This window comes from Xiphophorus couchianus, chromosome 22 (genome assembly GCF_001444195.1).
Source record: "Xiphophorus couchianus chromosome 22, X_couchianus-1.0, whole genome shotgun sequence".
Lineage (NCBI taxonomy): Eukaryota > Metazoa > Chordata > Actinopteri > Cyprinodontiformes > Poeciliidae > Xiphophorus > Xiphophorus couchianus.
The window spans coordinates 1,636,402-1,654,448 of record NC_040249.1 but is presented as its reverse complement, the minus strand read 5'-3'; the positions used below and the strand labels follow the sequence as shown (position 1 = coordinate 1,654,448).

Genomic DNA, 18,047 nt, shown 5'->3' with positions numbered 1-18,047 from the left:
TAAATTATATAAAAAAAATAATAAAATATTAAATGCAACTGAGTTTAGCTGGTCCTCCAGTAAGAAATTCTCTTCTGTTATTTCATCTTATATTCTTTAGCAGAAAACTGGATATTTAGGAAATGCCTTAAATTTTACAACTGAAAAAATATTGCCTTTCAGTTTTACTTTTAAGTTAAATTGTTTACATTCCTTACTGAAGATAAAGTACTAGAAAAACAAAGATGCTGAAGAATTGTAGCCACCGACTTGGGATGTTAAATCATTCAACAATGTACATCTGTGAGAGCCAGGGCCGGCCCAAGGCATAATCAAACTAATGGCCCTTTTCCACTGGCTCTAATGGACCCGGCCTGCATTACGAACAATTTTTAGAGGCACTTTTTTCCAGGCCACTCCCTGCCACGGGTGACGCAAGCGTCACTCCTGTTCACTGATGAGCGTAGTCAGAAGTACGAGCAAAGGCAGAAGAAAAACAAACGGTGAAAAATTGTAAACATATGGACAACGAGATGCCGGCTTTCCTGTGCATCGAACTTCAACGTTCAGCGGCAGCTCGGTATTGAACCTCTCGCTTCAATATCAGGTCCTTTTTGTCGACATAGTGGAGAGAACGTTAAGCCTAGGTTAGTGTGTATAATTGTAGTTCAGACAAATGATCCATGGATACTTTCAGAGCCATGCAAGTCATTAGGCTACGGTGAAATCAAGGCTATCAAGGCTACGTCTGGACCACCAGACATAACAGACATCGGAACATTACCGTAACATGGAGCTTATTGTTTAACATTACTTGTCCATTTCTAAGTGTGAGGACTTACCACAAGCCATCCACTGCTGGACACGTCCACGTCAGTAGTGGAGCGAGGCATCCTGGTCTTACTGTGGTCTGTGTACACCTCTGAGTCAGATGTGTAGCCGCGGTCTAAACTGACTTCATTGGAATGATGAGAGGACAGCTCACTGTCCGACTGTGCACCTTCAGGCAGGAGGAAAACCAATGCTGTTTTACAAGAGGCATTTTATGTTCTTTGTATACCGTTTTAAACAGCACAGTTTGAACAATGCGAGCATCAGAGAAGCCTAATGTTTATGCGATACGCCGTGTTTGAAAGTAAATCATTTAAAACCTACAGGTGCTGCTCGTTAAAATTAGAATATCAGGAAAAAAAGCTTCATTTATGTCAGTAATTCCATTCAAAAAGTGAAACATGTGTATTATATTTATTCATTATTTACACACAGACTGATGTATTTCAAATGTTTAGAACTGACAACAAATGAAAACCCCAAATTCAGAATCTCAGAAAATTTGAATATTGTGAAAAGGTTCAATATTGAAGGCACTTGGTGGCACACTCAATCAACTAATTAATTAAACACACCTGCAAAGGCTTTTAAATTGTCTCTCAGTCCAGTTCTGTAGGCTACACTATCATGGGGAAGACTGCTGATCTGACAGTTGTGCAAAAGATGACCTTTGACACTTTACACAAGTGTCAAGACTTAAAATAAATTTTAATAGACCAAATTTCCTTTGGTCTGCTGGTTTGTAAATTATCGCCTTGAAATTGGGCCTCTGTCTTTAAAATCTCCTGATCTTTCTGAAACTCCGCCTTGGCTCCTCTATTAACCCTTTAACAACAATTATACCAATGTCATACTGACAAGTATTTCTTATTAATGAGCTTAGCAGATGCGCAGTTCATCTATGTTTTTGCTAATTGCTGCAGGCTAGTCTAAAGGAGCTGAGTGGGGGAGTTGCAGGGATGGATACTCTGTGAGGTGGAAGCTCAGAAGCTTGGAAACTGCAGCTGTGGAGCTGCGCCTTGAAGGCGGTTCTGGGTCCCACCGAGTGTTACGAGCAGCTGAATGGTTGCCATGGAGGATTAAAGGATTTCTCAAACACCCAGGAAGGATGTAGGTTTTTGATGAAAGAATATCACAACACGATGGAAAGCTCAAAAAAGCTGAATTTACATTATACTGCCCCTTCAAAAATCTGAAATGAACATAAGAAATGTAACTTTAGGGAAATATTGAACCTGTTTCATTGTCAGCAGAAGAAGAGGTAAGTTGGAAGGAGGCACGAGGTTTAACTCCGGCTCCAATGCACTCCAGGAGGGAGAAGAGTGTGTACCAGTCATCTGTACAGTGGATGTTGGCTGCATTCGTCTTTAGCAGCTCATGAAGGCCATAAGCAATTTCCCTACTGATCCGGGACAAGACGTGCGGCTTCATCATGAGCAGGAGACGTAGAGAGAGAAGGACCTGTGGATGAACAGGAAGTGTGATAATGCAGTGAAACCTTTAAACGCATTAGAAGTGATTTCCATTTTGCGCTCATCACAAAACTAATATCTTGAAACATAAATGGACAGAATCAGCAGAGAATGATGCAGTTCTGATGTGGAGACTTGTTTCACATCACCTTGAGCATTATTTAACTGATGAATACACGAGTAACAATAGCCATTATGACACCATTTCCTCAGTATGTTTCTAAAAAGTTTGATAATCTGTTTTCAAAACATTCAGTGCTGCAGCACAAAAGAGTGAGACAAATCTCAAATCCCAAAGTTTCTTATAATTTAATTCTCATTTAAGCAAGCCAGGCTAAAATCTGCGTTAAATTAATAACATCAAGGTTGACCTTATGTCCTGATGTCTAATAAAAATGTTCAAATATAAATTTTTTTTCCATACCACCTCTTATTCTGTCTGGTAGGTAGGTCATTTTATATATGTAGCGCATTTTCAGCAACAAGGCAATTCAAAGCATCTTACAAGAATTGAAAGGAAATACAAACAAAATAACAAACCAAAAGAAAGAGAAAGAGCAAAAGAAGACAAAGAATCTAATAAGGTTGATCCAAAGTATGTAAACTAGATACTCCTGTTCAGGGTTGCTAGATAAGTATCCGCTGGTCTAATTTCTAGATTCTAAGTTTGTTCTAATCCCTGTTCTGGGATAAGTAAGTAGATATCCTCTGGACTTTCTAAGTATGTTCCAATTTGTAAAAGTAATGAACTAAATGTTCCTGTTCTGGAAGTAGTTTTTTCGGGATTCTAAGTTCATTCTAATTCCTTTGGTCTGCTGGTTACATGTAGTGAACCAAAGACCATCACAACACAGTGGACCTAATCTTAAAAGATTTCAAATAAGGAGCAATAAATTGTAACTTACAAAAACAAATACAGGAAGCCTTTCTTAAAGTGACACACATGGGAAATGTGACGGAACCTGATGTGAGTAAATGACTAGTCAGATCCGCTTTTCCTCCGGCCTGTAAATGTTTGCCCTCCTCCATACTGACAGTCTGTTGCTCGGTTGTGTACCTGAGAGCTGATCTCCTCCCTGCGTAGCAGGCGGATTGCGAGTCGGAGCAGACCCACCACAGCTCTCTCCACCAGGAAGCAGCTCTCTGTGGCATGAACACACTGGTGATAGAGATGGTCCCGGACGGTTTGCCAGACACACGACACGCGGTCCCTTCAAACGCAAAAACAAACGGTGATTCAGTTAAAACCGATAAACAACACTGACCGTTTAGCAAAAGCGGTAATTGTCTTTCTGAGCAACTCGCTTCTCACCTGTTCTCCAGAACAATGCGCAGCAGCATCTCCAAACAGAAGGCGGCGTCCTCTTCATCATAGGTCTCCTCATCTGGGCTCACAGATATCAGTGCCTTATAAGAGGAAAGGGAAATCAGTGTTTTTGTTTTTAAATGAGACATTTCTTGAACCTGCCCAACAAAGAGCTCTGGTTAAATAAATGCACAGCAAAAAACACTTGACAGAAAACATGAGAGATCCAGTCAGAAAGATGAAAAACCTTCATAAGCTCCTGCAGAGACTCCAGCTGGAGAAATTTACTCTCAGTGATCAACTTCTCTGGGTCGCATTGCTGCAAGACGATAAAAGAGACAGCAGAGCAACATCTGAATGGATGATAAGTTATGGAGAAGCTCTACACATTTTCCATATGGGAAAATTGTTTGAGATAATTTTTGAAACTGTGTGGCTTACATTACATTACATGTAAGCAATTGTGCAAACCAGGATGTTTTTGTCATTAATTTACGGTTGTAAATAGTTTCAACCAGAACATAACTAAAATAATAAAATATCTGGAATTATGATATGTGGCTTAGAATTAAAATTTGTTGATAAAAAATATAATGCGTTGTCATCATTTACCTTAATGCAGAGGATGGCAGCTTGCTTGGCTTCCTGATTTTCTGTGGTTGGTCCTCTGAGTCCTGACTGCTCAGCTCCACTTGGTGTCAACCAGTTGATAAAACTTAAGACGGCTGATTCACCACTGTAATGGAATAGATAAACACATATATAAATATATATACATACATACACACACAAACGCACACCCACAGACACGCCTACATACATACAGACATATAGACACACACACAGATGAGAATGAGTTTACCGATTTGAAGGCATTTCTTCTCTCTGAAGCGAAATTTTTCCGTTTGGCTCCACAAAGTCCTCCATCTGAGGAATAATTGTTGTGTTTGAGCGAAGAACAGCAGATGGCAGCAAAGTATGTAAAATGCCATCTCAATTTGTACTTTTTTTTGTCTTTTTCTTGATCAGATTGAAGCCCTACCAAAGGCAGAGCTCAGATGGCATACTGACCTCCACCATGGCCTTTGGCAGGAGCTGGGCTCTGAAGAGCTGCAGCATGGACTCCAGGATGTTCTTCCAGCCCTCCCTCAGGATGTTGCCGTGCTTATGAGCCAAATCAAAAACCGTCTTGGCAGCAGTCTGGGCTTTGTTGTTGCTACCAAACACGGTAGGTAGGTTTTCCACAGACTGCCAGGAAGAACACATTCAGACAGAGGAACGTATTTACAATTACATTCACAACTGCTGCTTGCTGGCTAAAAACTGAAACAATTTGTAAAAAGTACCAGAATAAAATATAGATTTTTTTTTTTTGTGCCTCAGTTTTTCTCCGCAAGTTGCGCCTTAGCAAGGTGCTTTTCTTAGCCTTCAAACTCTGAATTAATTCTGGTGGAACTTGAGCACAGTGGGGCGTTCCAGCTTAACAACGATCCCGACTACAGATCAGAAATGAGCTCGGAATATCAATATTCCACAACGCTTTCCCCCCCCCAAATCCTGACCACAGCACATTGAAAAACTTCTAAATACATTACGTCAGAAGCTTGTTGATGGCTACAAAAATAATGAGAACACCGTGAGATGTCATCGGCAGCGACTCACCTCACTGGCCAGAGTTGTGAACTTGCAGAGGGAAATAATCAAGTTGTCAAACACGTCACTGCAGCCATAGTGAGCAGCTATCATTGCACATTTTCTGAAAGACAGAAACCCAAATTATTATGCGGGATGAATCAGCCAACATATCCTATACTTTATAGCCAGGTGTTAATTTGAGCTAAAACATGCATTTTCTACCCCACTGAGTTAACTGTAAACAACAAGTTTTATCAAAGACAAAAAAAAAACAACAATTCAACTAAAAGTGGAGATCTTGATGCAGAAAAGTAAAGATGAAGCTTAAAGCAACTGCTTTCTTGTTTTTTGTACGTCATTCATAAGTTGCAGTTTATCACCTTACTATCCGATAATTCTATACTCATGTACCTGAACCCGGTGATGGCCTTCTGGATGATGTTTTCATCAAGGCTTTTGTCAAAGACATAAGACAAAGCAGCGATGGTGGGACCCCAGGTCATGGTGAACAGGTCGTGGTCGTAACTGCCTGGCGGCAGGTGGAGGAAAAGCCCCTCAGGAGTGGCACCGCGGTGCAGCAGCACACTCCAAACGTAGTTCTCCTTCACTAGGCCCGTCTGCTCGTCTGGCATCACAATCTCTTCACTCCTGAGCAGTAAAATATCGGTGAGGCGATTTCAGAGATTAAGTACAGAAGCAGAAAATGGAAACACAAAAAAGTTCTATAGAAAAGAAGTCAATTTAAATTAAAAGTTATGATAAGGAATCCAAATTTAGATTTATACAACAGTATGCAATGGCAAGTTGAACATTTAGGACTTAACTGAAATGATTAACTGATTGATGTATTTGGAGAAAAAAACATGCTACACATGCATACATACCGATTTATTATTATTTATTTATTATTGTTAGTGGTAAATGAGGCCATGCAAATAAAAAAAAACAAGACTGAAGCCATCTTTCAAACTTCAACATCAACACAAACGCAGGTAAAAAAAAAAAAAAAAGTGAGTCCAGTTCTTAAAGGGGCAGTATTATGTGTTTTTCAGGTAATTGGTGCAATTTCATCAAGTTGCTATGTTACCTTCAGTTAGAAAAATTCTTAATATATCAGCATTTAATATTGGGCGATGGTGACCACAGTGGTTGGACACTGCAGCCCTGAGGAGGAGATGCGCCTTGAAGGTGGTGCTGGCATTTTGGACAGTTGAATAGTTGCCATGGAGATAAAAGTATTTCTCAAACATGAATACAATTTTGTTCCACATATGGTAGTGGCATGAATGGGATTTTTTTTTTTTTTTGCGGATGAAAAGATTGGAATTCAGACTGCCTTGAAAAAGTTGGATATGGGTCACATATGGGCAAAAAAAAAAAAAAAAAAGAAAATCTGATTTTGGTCATATTTGCCTGCCGTTTGAACGAAACCAATGTCAACAATACAACAACACAATGGAAAAAGAAAAACTGAAGACATCAGAATGGTTTGTTTAAGAACATTTTGGGTTAATGAGGGAGAAGAGCTCCTTTGTTGTATTCTGGATTCTTACTTGATAGCATTGTAGATGTCCTCCAGCATGTCCTGGTCAAAGTCCTTTTTTTCATTAACACCCTTGAGATTTTTCTTGAATTGCTGTTTGGGAAAACAGGACCAAACAAAGAAGAAAAGCTAACTAATGCTTTAGAACAGTTCAGCTTTATTTCCTGAGACAACCCCAATATGGACAGCAGTGCATGTGTTTCTACAGCCTTGCTCAAAGAAAGAAGCATTCTGGATTTGGTAAAATGAACATCAAACCAACATTTAAACAGCCAAGGATGGAAACGTACTTCTGTGTCATTTAATACGCTTAAGTTCAATAGTTAGGAAAACAGGGATTAAACCAAAGAGGTTTGTGTAAATAAACATAACCACCTAGTGACGATTGATAGCCTCAAGCCTTCCTTGGCAGGGTATGCGATACCTGGGGGCTGGACAGAGAAAATACCAGCTACTCTGCAAGGTCACAGAGAAAAACACGGACAGACAGAGGCAGAGATCGCTAATGGTGCTAAGAATCAAACCGTTTCTATCAAAACCGTTTCTTGTTCACAGAAAAAGCACACGACCGTAAATATACCCTCAATCAACAACTTTGGCAATATGGAATCATCTGCTAGCTACAAACATCACAAAACAGACCTCATCTTCACCTCATTTGACACAGCCCTTCATCAAAGACAGACTACTTTATTTATTGTAATAGCTCTTCCACCAGAAACTGTGGTGCAGACAGTTTCTGTGTGGAAGACTATGTTCTACAAAGGTGCTGTATAACAATCCAACACATCCACAGACAAGAGGCTGAGACGGTCAAAAAGGGAAACCTGCCTGTCATTTGTCAGTGAAAGCAGCCCACCCACATGTTCCCTGGAGACTATGTTTAGTCTTCAGCAAATGTCAATCAAAGAGGAAAAAACGGGGACAGCAGATGTCAGGCCCACCCCCTTCTCCGCTCTGTCTAAGAGCATTTCACCTCAAACAGGGGCCATCATTTGAAGGAACAGTTGGCAATGGGTTTTCTCACCTGCCAACCTGGATGTGGGCAAATGCTAGCAGATCAAAGAGACTGCTACACCATGAAAACCACTACCATAAAACAATAGGCAGGAAGACGGGCTGAGTTAGCTTCACTGTGACTGTAGACTCACTTACCTCTATGGTCATGGGGATGTTCTGCTTTCGAACGTTGTGGTTGTGTTGATCAGTGTTCAGCATAATCACAGCATAAGCCAAAGCAAAGCCTGCATCATTGTTCATGAAAGGGGAACCGTTGACTTTCTGCAAATATACAAGACAAACAAACAGCATTAGAACAGCAAACACAAACCTCCTGAGTTTGTTCAGATCTACAGCCACTGTGGGCCATCTCAAGTGTTATACATTTTAACTCTTATTTTACAGTAACTTGATTATTATCCCAAATTTCTCATATAATTGATATATTTTTATTGAACGTATCCAACCACAGGTTTCTAGGAAAGCTGCTCCAGATATCTTAATTACCTCTTTGTCTAACGTTCACTGTCATAACCAGTTTCACAAGTTTCAGGTTTCATTATAGCAGGAGAAAATGGTTGAAACAGTTGAAACTTACTAATGATATTTTTACACCATCAGAAAATGGCGTACAGTTGAGAACAGCTCTTATGGTAGTGATAAATCTCGCTTCATCAACAACTTGTTTATTGCAAAATCAAACATCAATTATGATTTTTGTTGTTCAAATACAACCCCAGAAGCACAATTCCCCATAAAGGCTGTTGTAATGTGAATCCTAGTGTTTAACTGGGAGCTGTTACAAAAAATGAATGATTACGTAATCTGGCAATCTTAATTTCCGTTTTCCCCCCAATCCCATCAAGGCACTAGTTAAAATGTGGCACCTTTCGCATTAGTTTTTTTTTAAACTCAGGTAAAATGGAACGTGATGCAGCAAATGCAAGACTTACTTGCCAGTTGTCTGTAAAAGTTTCCAGCAGTCTCTGAATTACAGGAGCCTCTCCGGGAAGCCTGAAGGCCTCTAAATAGAGCCGCAAGGCCTCGTCAATACGAAGACCCTGGAAGGTGAACGTACTACCAAAAAGGCCTGTGTTAGAGTGAGACTTTATTGATGCATGAAATGACAACAAACACGTATGATATTTCACAGTACTTCACAAAGCTGTCCAGGAGTTCCACGTTGTTGCGGTCGCTTATGTACTCCCCGATCATCTTTTTGTCCAGACGGGGGTTTTCTCTGAGCCACTGCGCCACCTGCTTGGTGTCCAACGGGTCGCTAAGCAGGCCTTTCTCCTGAAGGAACTGGACTCCTTTCTTAGGCTTCTGGTTAAACTGCTCTGTGCCTGTGATAAGAAGCTAAACACAAGACAGGTCCCAGGCAGTTTATATACCAATTCTGGATGTAATGTTAAATAAAAATAAAAAAAATCTAAATTAATCCAAATCATTTACTTTTTTCTTGGTTCTAATTTCCAACAACTCCAGTGACTCGGGTAAACACGTAGAGAAGCGGGGAGGCTTTTTTGGTGCTTTCTTCTCTGTTGAAGAAAAGAAAACTGATCAACTCCCCAATCGAATTCTCACAAAATGCTTTAAAGGAGGAGGGGTTTTTTTGGATTTAAACATCACCGGTATCAGTGTCTCCTTGATCCTCCTGACCCAGTTTCATCTTCTCAGCCATTAGGAAGCCACTGGTAGGTGGATATCCTGACACGTTCGCCGCTTTAGGAGAATTATTAGGGCTGCCTTTGCCGTTAAGATCTGAAGAAATATTTTGCATCTCGTGTTACACGAATAATAATTTATACAAATATTTACTTTCGTTGCCATTACATCAGTCACTGTAATGGCAACGATGGAGCAAATGCAACGTGATACCAGTTGTTAGGTCTGCTCCGTTCGAAGTGGATCCTTCTTCATCTGCCAGTAGTGTGTCTGACTGGTTCTGCTGAGTTGTGTTGTTTACTACCTTGGATTGGCAGTGGCCTTCAATGCTGTCAATCACCGTCAGCAGGGCCTCCAGTGACAGCAGATGAGTGGTGTAGAGTTGCCCTGACACAGGAAACGCATTCTGAAAAGGCAACAACAGCCTTTTATTTTTATTTTTACAGGCCTTTATTTGAAAGTAGTTCGACAGGAAAGAGGGTAATGAGAGAGGGGGAAGACATGCGGCAAATGTTGCCAGGCTGGAAGTCGAACCTGTGACCACCGGCACGAGGACTAAGGCCTCAATACGTGGGTTGTGCTTTGCCCCTGCGCCACCACAGCACTCCTGTAACCGTTCAATATTATCTGTTTGACTCCCAGACAATTATTTATTTTATTGGTGTTGACAACCACCAGTAAAATTGAAATAAAAGCCCTTTAACAATATTAAAAAAAAGATTGTACCCCTGGAAATGTCTGACATTAATATTCAAGTCTATCCTATCAAAAGAGCATCTTATTTTTAAAATTAACTTAACCCTGGGAATGCCATTAAACCTATTTATTTTCTGCTACCAAGCACATTCCATTCTTGCAAGGATGGCTTCGGTCCTTTACGATCTCGCACCTAAAAAACGTCAAATTCATACCTGCACAATCCTTATATCTGGCCAAACAAATGAATAAGAAAAGAGACAACCAAATGTAAAATTGTGAATAACCAAACAAATTAACAACTGAATTAAAATAACAATTCAAATAAATGAATCAAGACAGATGTTACCTTGGAGAGCAGCTTGGTAAGGTCTTCGAACAGATTTGAGCAGTAGAAGTCACAGTCGTAGTTAATGTATAGTTCAGTCACAAAGCTGGGGATCCTCCAGAGCTGGACCAAGGCCTCTAGACCCAATTCCTTCATTTCATATGGCATCTTAGTGTTCTCTGATGTGATGATGTCCATTAGCTTCTTCAGATACATCTGAGAAGTCAGCAAAATGTTTGTTAGTTTGTTGAGCAAAGGTCCAGAAAAAGAATGCCAAAAGTCTATTTATATGATGTTCAACAACTGGGGAAAAAAATAGAAGTAGTGAAGACAATTACCTCCAGCTGAAACTTCAAATGTTCTCTCATGCTTTCAAAAAGCAAAAAGCAAACTCGCATGGAGGAAGCGTAGTGGTTCATACGTTCCACACTCAATAGCTACAACACAGATCACATGCGTCATTCCACGATGTTGAGGTAATAACCATGTTCTTGTTTCCAGCTCATAAATCTCAAAGTAAAATTATGTTAAACATTAACTATCATAAAAAATATACAATGGGCAGCACAAATCATACTTCTAAATATATTAAACAGCATAAAGCTCAAATATCATTGTTTCAGAGGATTAGCAAAAGCGGTATCTTAACTTGTTGTCTTATATTGTGTGCAGAGGGGTAAAATATGCCACATTTCTTTCAACAAGAACAAAATAAACACACACAAGTGAATATATTTGTTTCCTACCTGAAATAGATGCCTGCAGAGCTCGTCTTTAACCAGGACTAGTAAAGACTGGTAATTAACAACGCATGTAGACTCCAGGGCTACAGTCAGAAGCTGCAGCCCCATTTGTACCATAGCGTCAGTGTTGTGGCGGTCATGAGGATTGGTCAGTGAAATCAGAAATCGAAAAAGCTCCCTTAGGCATGGAAGGCCATAAGGAATAAGTGCGACTCCTGCATAAAAACGGGGAATAGGAAAATAAAACATTTAAAAGAAACAAAAAAAACAGCTGAAAACGATCGACTGTTATCGGTGATGCAGACAGTCAGACACTTTAAATTAATACAAAACACACGTTTACAAAAAGCATCCGATTTAAGAGTCACGGCACGTCTCCCTACCATCTCTTTGTGTGGACTGTGTGAATCGGACTCCGCGAGGATTAACATAGTCCATGTCATGAACAGAGGTGGGATCCGAATGATCAGGAACGGAGTCTTTGTCGTCCACAACTTCAGGGATGGAATCTACGGACGCAGCCTGAGCCACTTCGACCTGCCCACCCTCAGACTGGACGGCACATGGGAGATTGAACGGGTCAGTTCCACAGAAAACAGAACGTAGCATGCTTTTACAGTTCAACACATTTCACCAATGGAGGTTAATAATCGACCTGCTTGTGTGAAGAGCCAGACTCGGTGCCAGGCAGTGAGGTAACGGTGCAAGAGGAGTTTGCAGATGGAATGGATTGTTCCAAGTCAGAAAGGTCTTCCCTGGAGGTGGCTTTGGAGCCGGCATCCAGGCCACTGTCTGTGGCTGTGGGGCTGGATATGGAAGAGCCAGCACTGTCTGACGTGGCAAGGCTGGAGCTGGAAAACCCTTGTTCAATGAATGGGACTCCACCTAGAATAAGAACAAGGCAGGAAGTCAGTTGACCACCACAGGCAATGTCCATAGTCCATCCTTCTCAAATTAATTTACCATTTATTATTTCGGTTGTATTTTGTTAATCTTGCATCTTATATCCTAATCGATGTTTTTACAAGGAACTGACATGACAATAGAAACTGACCTGATTTCATTTCATAAAAAGCCCTAAAAGCATCGACTGCCGCTATTGACCTGAGAGGTTGTTGCTGAGGGTGCTGGAGCCGCCTGGGTCAGAGGGACTTTGGACCATGTGACGAGGAGGCCGTGGTGAACGCTTCTGCTTCTTCCATTTGGATGACTCACTCATTCCTCCAGCACGCATTTTCAACTAAACAAAATTAAATTGAAAGAGTGAAACTTTTTCAAGCATGGCTGCTGGCCGATTACGATAAACCAGTGGTGCCCAGAGTCGGTCCTCGAGGGCAGGCATCCTCCATGTTTTAGTTCTCTCTCTGGTTTAGTGAGTCTGGATCAAATGATGGCTCATTAGACTGACTGGTAACCTAATGTGCATTTCTTCATAATCGTAGTTGTGGGTAATTGTTTAGGGCAGTGGTTCCCAAAGATTTTCTTCTGGGCCCTCCTATTGATTACAATAAAATCCCCCCCAAAAAAGAAAATAAATAAATAAATCAACTGGGCACACACATTATTCAGCCAGACATAAACCTATACACATATTTTGTTTTCAAACTCCACTAAAGTTTATCTCACACTTCAGGTTGCAACCAAACACACTACAAACCATCTTTACAGTGAAACACTTTTGTGTAACTGTTTTGGTTTTTTTTTTCATTCATCCATACCGCTTCCCGCACCCCACTTGCAATGGCACGGCGTCCCACACTTTGGGGCACGCCCCACACTTTGGGAACCACTGGTTTAGGGTTTTACATGTAATTTTAGTTTTTCAAACATAATTTATTTGTTCCACTAGGGGACGCCTGCAGCCTATTGATGAACCATGAAAGACAGCTGGCAGGGAAAGTGTGACAGCCAAACATGAGTCTAATCTTGAATCTAAATTGATGTTGAATGACTACCTAGTTAAATCTTTACTCCTATTGTAAGGATTTAATGTAGATAGCATCCTCAAAGGATGCTATCCTTGAGGATGCTATCTACATTGTATTGTATTTACATTTGATGCTACACTGTATAGCAAGAGGGTTAGCTTTCCTTTCGCCGTTGACACAAACTTCAAGGGTTTTAGTAAAGAGAAAAATTGTATACAATAGCGCATAAATATACAGATGAGAGAGAATGACTTTGCCCTGAGATTTCTGAAACAGTAGGGAAAAGTTACACCCAAACTTTTGGACAAAAACATTTCCCATTACTAGCAACTTAAGCTATTTCCCTTACCTGAACACGTTTGTTTTTCCACAAGATATTGTAAGCCTCAGAAGAGAAAAGGAGGAGGCAGTTGCCCATCATTAGTGACAAAACACTTCACAAGCCAACATATGACATGCTTAAGCAGGACGGTTCATGCATGGGAGGACAAGTTCAGATTCCAAATTGGGTGAAAGGTTTGGAGTAAAGCACACAACAAGGATACACTGCAGACTGTCCAACCAGCAGGGAGCAAGAAATGCAGTACATACATAAAAAGGCAATGAAGAATTGAAGCCAGATAAATACTTTATTTATCTAAACATCTTTCAAAATGGCCACTTCCCAGAAAACAGAGATCTACACTAAATATTAGAACCAGTTATGTGGGCATAAGAGAGAGGGGAAGCGAGTATTTGCAATTTGTTAAGCTGACTATGGTCTAAAGAAGTGAAGCGTTATTGATAGTGGAGCTGTTAGTCGACATATGTTATGCAGAGACTAGTGGTGCACCGATGGCAGTTTTTTGGCCGATAGCCGATCTTTAAAAAGCCTGACCTGCTGATTCTGATTTTGGCCGATACCATTTTTTTTTGTCTAAAATGTCGCTAAGTATAGCAAGAAAGTCACTGAGTGGGCAACAGTGGGGCGACAATTATTAACTGCAAATGTGCAGATATGACCTGGCGGGCTGGTCTATCAGTCAAACCTCTCTCATGGGAAAGCAGAAGAGGACAGTGGCTGATTTTTTTAGGCCTTTGCTGAGGTAGATAAGATTGGTGGATAAGATCTGCTTCATGTACAAGTATCGGCCGATCACCCATCTCCCAAAATTAAGGAAATCTGCGTCTGTAAATCAGCTGGCCGATAAATCGGTGCACCTCTAGCAGAGACATCTTTGAGTGTTCAAAGAAAACCTGATTGAAAAAAAAAGTGCATCTCAGTTTTGACTGCTTCTCAATAAACACACAAATCTGCTTTTGTCACCTCAACTCTACATTAATTTGTAATACTCAAATTCAAAAGGTACAACAGTTACTTACACTGCTATTAATAGCTTAGTTGACTATTGAAGTACCTAACTGTAAAAGAAATCTCTGTGTTAATAAACTCTAAATTGAGTTCATTACATGTGTTAAGTGTCTTGCGGTTTGATCCTTCATCTATTGTTGATTTAATACCTAAACCTTGCCAGGCCGGTATTTGAAGACAATAACTAACACTGAACTATTTTGCTGTTATTTTTCTGATAATCAGATGGTGCACTGAATTGGTACATTTGATCTAAATTACTAGTTTTATTAACAACTGCCCTAAGCAATTATTTATAGTTATGCAAATTAATGCCTAAGCTGCCCCGACTGTCTCATTTTGAGGTTTAAGTGAAACCTCAAAATGAGAATTTGATCTCCATTTCCTAGTTGATGAATGTTTGCAAGAATTATTTTTTATCAACTGGAACAATTACAACACTTTAATGCAAAGCAGAGCACCCTCAAGCACCTCGTCAACCACCGTTTGGAAATTGTTAGAATTAAACCGAGTTTAAATAAAGTGACAGAAGCATGTTAGGGGGAAAATGACATGAGCTGTACATTCATTAAAGAGTGTAAAAGAACAACGTAGTCACACTTTTAGCAATTTATGAAAACGGGTAGAAGAATTTACCAATATCTGAATATTGGAATGTTTTATTATGTAAAGCGTTCATCTTTCCCAGCTTATTAAACAATAGTTAACTAAACTACACAGCCACACAAACCACCATGGAAACAAATAAAAAAAGAGAAGAGAAAGCCCTACACAAGAAAAAAAATAGTGAAATATGTGCAAGCAAATCAAATTTTAGCATCTTAGTCATGTTACCTTTTTCATGTTGGTGCCCACATAACTCTTTGCCTCTTCTTTGAACTGGGGTAGTCTACAAAGACAAATAGTTGAAATAGTAGAGTTTATTAGCAAATGATATTGACATAAGCTCAAGGTTGATGCAAAACAAAGCTTAGAAAAACAATGAAACCAATGATAAAATGCATCCACTTTACATTTTTTGATGTACAGTGGATGTATTGAGATTTTAAACATCTTTTGACAAAAATCTTTTTCATTAGGCTGTACAACAGCAAAAGCCTTCATTATATTTCACTTAGTTTCCCCTAGACGGCAGATTCAAGCCTTGTTGGGCTCAGCTACAGAACCAGCATTTTACCAAAACATTTTAGGATTTAATTGCTTTTATTTGAAACGCAGCAATCATTTCTACTGCCCCCCAAAAAATGGTGTCATATTAATTTTCACATTTTTCATTAATGTATCCTACGGCTGAATGATATGGCTTAATAATAAAATCTCAGATTATTTCATACCCACCAGTTGTTGGTTTTTTTTTATTTTTAATAAACCACAAATATTTTTTCTAAAACTTGCTTTTATTTCAATCGTCTCTTCTAGGAAGCGACCTGAATTCAAAGTCCCAATAAGTACAAGCTATAAAGCAAGACAGTAGGGGCCGGGCGGGATGATGTCACGCTGAGGTGTGGAAACATTACATTTTCTAAAATGGTAAAAAATAAACAAAAACAAAAATCTGGGTTTCCCCCAGGCTAAGCATTGCTTATTTATTTAAGTTTTTTTTAAATGTTTACATTTTTAAGACTTTATAGTTGGTGTTCAGGTATTAATCTTCAATCTTTCAATAATACATAATTATCAAGTGATATTTTCAAATTTCCTGTCAACTTTAAACATTTTTAAACTCAAAAACTCAACAGGCCCCTGGATGAATGACTGTCTTAGCACCCAACCACTGGGCTTAGCAAGTTTTCTGGGGGAAAATTGTATTTATCTAATTGATTTATCTGAGAAATTGATTGTTCATTCAGCCCTAACGTATCCATCCATTTGCTGAATATACATTTTGACTAGTCCAGATCACCCCTTTCCCCAGGGACAGCCTCCAGCTCACCCTCAGGTATCCGAAGACATTCGCAGACCAGAAATAATGTACAGTACCATAATCTGGGTTGGTCCCAGTGCGATAAACCTGGAAAACCTTCTAGTATTATCAGTTTAGATTGTCCTGTGTGTTGCTACCACTAATTCCTAAAAGTAGAAATAGTTCAATTTACCTTTCTCAATTTTATGCCCCGTTACACGTACGTTGTTTTACAGTTTTCTAAGTTTCTTTGGTGCATTTCTCAGAACAGAATTTAAATTCTCTAAACTACTTGCTCAATCTTCAAACCATTGTGTCACTTGTGCACATAAAAAAGGCAGTTGCTCGTTCCTCCAAGTTGCAAATACTTTTGTACACCATAGAAGTAATTATGTCCAATTTTCTGCTTTCCCTGCATTTTCAACTGCTTTTGGGATATTCATCAAAATGTATTTTATGAGATTATTAAACATTAAATTGACAATAGTGGCATACATATACAAGTAAACTGATCAATCCAACCCACGACGATCCGTTTCTAAACATCTGAATTGCCCAATAATCCCAAAATTAAAAGTGATTTTAAATAAAAATGTTGCTAATGAGTGATATATTTATTACTACAAAGACATTTTTCATAGCACATTCTTCTAAACTACACTCCCATTTTGTTTAAGAATTAAACAAATAAGCTGCAAATGTTCCTCTAAGTTGCTGAAAAGCTAATCTCATGGTGGGAACCCCAGGATCTTCAGGAGAGCCAATCAAAATTCTGCATTATTTTCTGAAGTCACGCTAAAATAAGTGGATGTGTGACACTAGGTTTCTGTAGGCACTAAAGCTTAGCTGAAAAATGAGATGTCACAGCCGGGTGGGCATGCACACACACACCCACATGCACACACACACTCTAAGCAGGCGCCTGTAACCCCCTCCTGACATTAACTCCATAGTAATAAAGTGTTGTCTTTCAAGCAGTATTATAGGATGATCTGTGGGCACAACAGATTAGCATGCCTAATACTTTCAGCAGGCAATTGAAGTCTCCTCCCAAAAGCTGAGGAGACCTGCTGCTCATTATCCGGCGTTATTGGAGTGAGAGTGCAGCCCGCGCAAACTCACATCTCTATTATCCACAATCACTGGGTGAGTGGGCGAGTGGGCGGGGAAAAGAGAGCAATATGTCAGGACTAAGAAAAAGATCAGAGCGAAAATAATGAAGGAAACAGGCCGCACTATGCAGATGTACACAAGGCCGCATTGGGTTTAAAGTAAAAGAAAAAAAAAAACAGAAAGAAGAAAAACTGGGGTGGAGTGGAGTGGACCCCCCACTGTGTGATAAATCCTCTGTCAAAGAGCAGAGGTGAAAAGAAGCTGAATTCAAAGGCAATCTGGTTTGGGGTGGGGTGGGGGGACTTGGGGGGGCGTTACGTAATGGCACTGATGAATCACTGACTCGCTGCCCCAGCTAACGAGGGAACAGCTATATGAATGCTTTTTCAACAACCCCTTAGAGACATCCATGCAAAAGTCTCTCAACCTTCAATTCAAAACTGAAAAAGATTGTGATGAGACATCATCGAGTTTTGAACTACCCTTTGCATTATATTTCTCCACTGATTGGCAGATCAACACAAGCAGTCTGGCTAATAAATAAACGTCTGC

General features: G+C 39.8%; 1 protein-coding gene across 4 annotated transcripts in view; it reads right to left on the bottom strand.

Annotated features, from left to right (window-relative positions):
* Positions 1-18,047, bottom strand: part of gbf1 (golgi brefeldin A resistant guanine nucleotide exchange factor 1) — a 62,664-nt gene that overhangs the window by 9,459 nt on the left and 35,158 nt on the right. For 2 of the 4 annotated variants that reach the window (XM_028006688.1, XM_028006689.1), the window contains exons 8-32: positions 15,314-15,368; positions 13,478-13,513; positions 12,305-12,440; positions 11,856-12,085; positions 11,584-11,752; positions 11,204-11,415; positions 10,796-10,894; positions 10,479-10,673; positions 9,647-9,839; positions 9,398-9,529; positions 9,221-9,306; positions 8,922-9,124; positions 8,719-8,842; positions 7,922-8,047; positions 6,777-6,859; positions 5,635-5,871; positions 5,251-5,344; positions 4,660-4,836; positions 4,451-4,515; positions 4,201-4,324; positions 3,836-3,907; positions 3,595-3,689; positions 3,340-3,493; positions 2,046-2,271; positions 822-979 (exon numbers count right to left, since the gene is read on the bottom strand). In XM_028006688.1, the coding sequence (XP_027862489.1) occupies positions 822-979; positions 2,046-2,271; positions 3,340-3,493; positions 3,595-3,689; positions 3,836-3,907; positions 4,201-4,324; positions 4,451-4,515; positions 4,660-4,836; positions 5,251-5,344; positions 5,635-5,871; positions 6,777-6,859; positions 7,922-8,047; positions 8,719-8,842; positions 8,922-9,124; positions 9,221-9,306; positions 9,398-9,529; positions 9,647-9,839; positions 10,479-10,673; positions 10,796-10,894; positions 11,204-11,415; positions 11,584-11,752; positions 11,856-12,085; positions 12,305-12,440; positions 13,478-13,513; positions 15,314-15,368 (3,481 nt within the window). The remainder of the gene's footprint in view (positions 1-821; positions 980-2,045; positions 2,272-3,339; positions 3,494-3,594; positions 3,690-3,835; positions 3,908-4,200; positions 4,325-4,450; positions 4,516-4,659; positions 4,837-5,250; positions 5,345-5,634; positions 5,872-6,776; positions 6,860-7,921; positions 8,048-8,718; positions 8,843-8,921; positions 9,125-9,220; positions 9,307-9,397; positions 9,530-9,646; positions 9,840-10,478; positions 10,674-10,795; positions 10,895-11,203; positions 11,416-11,583; positions 11,753-11,855; positions 12,086-12,304; positions 12,441-13,477; positions 13,514-15,313; positions 15,369-18,047) is intronic. The other 2 variants (XM_028006690.1, XM_028006691.1) reach the window with 1 other exon arrangement.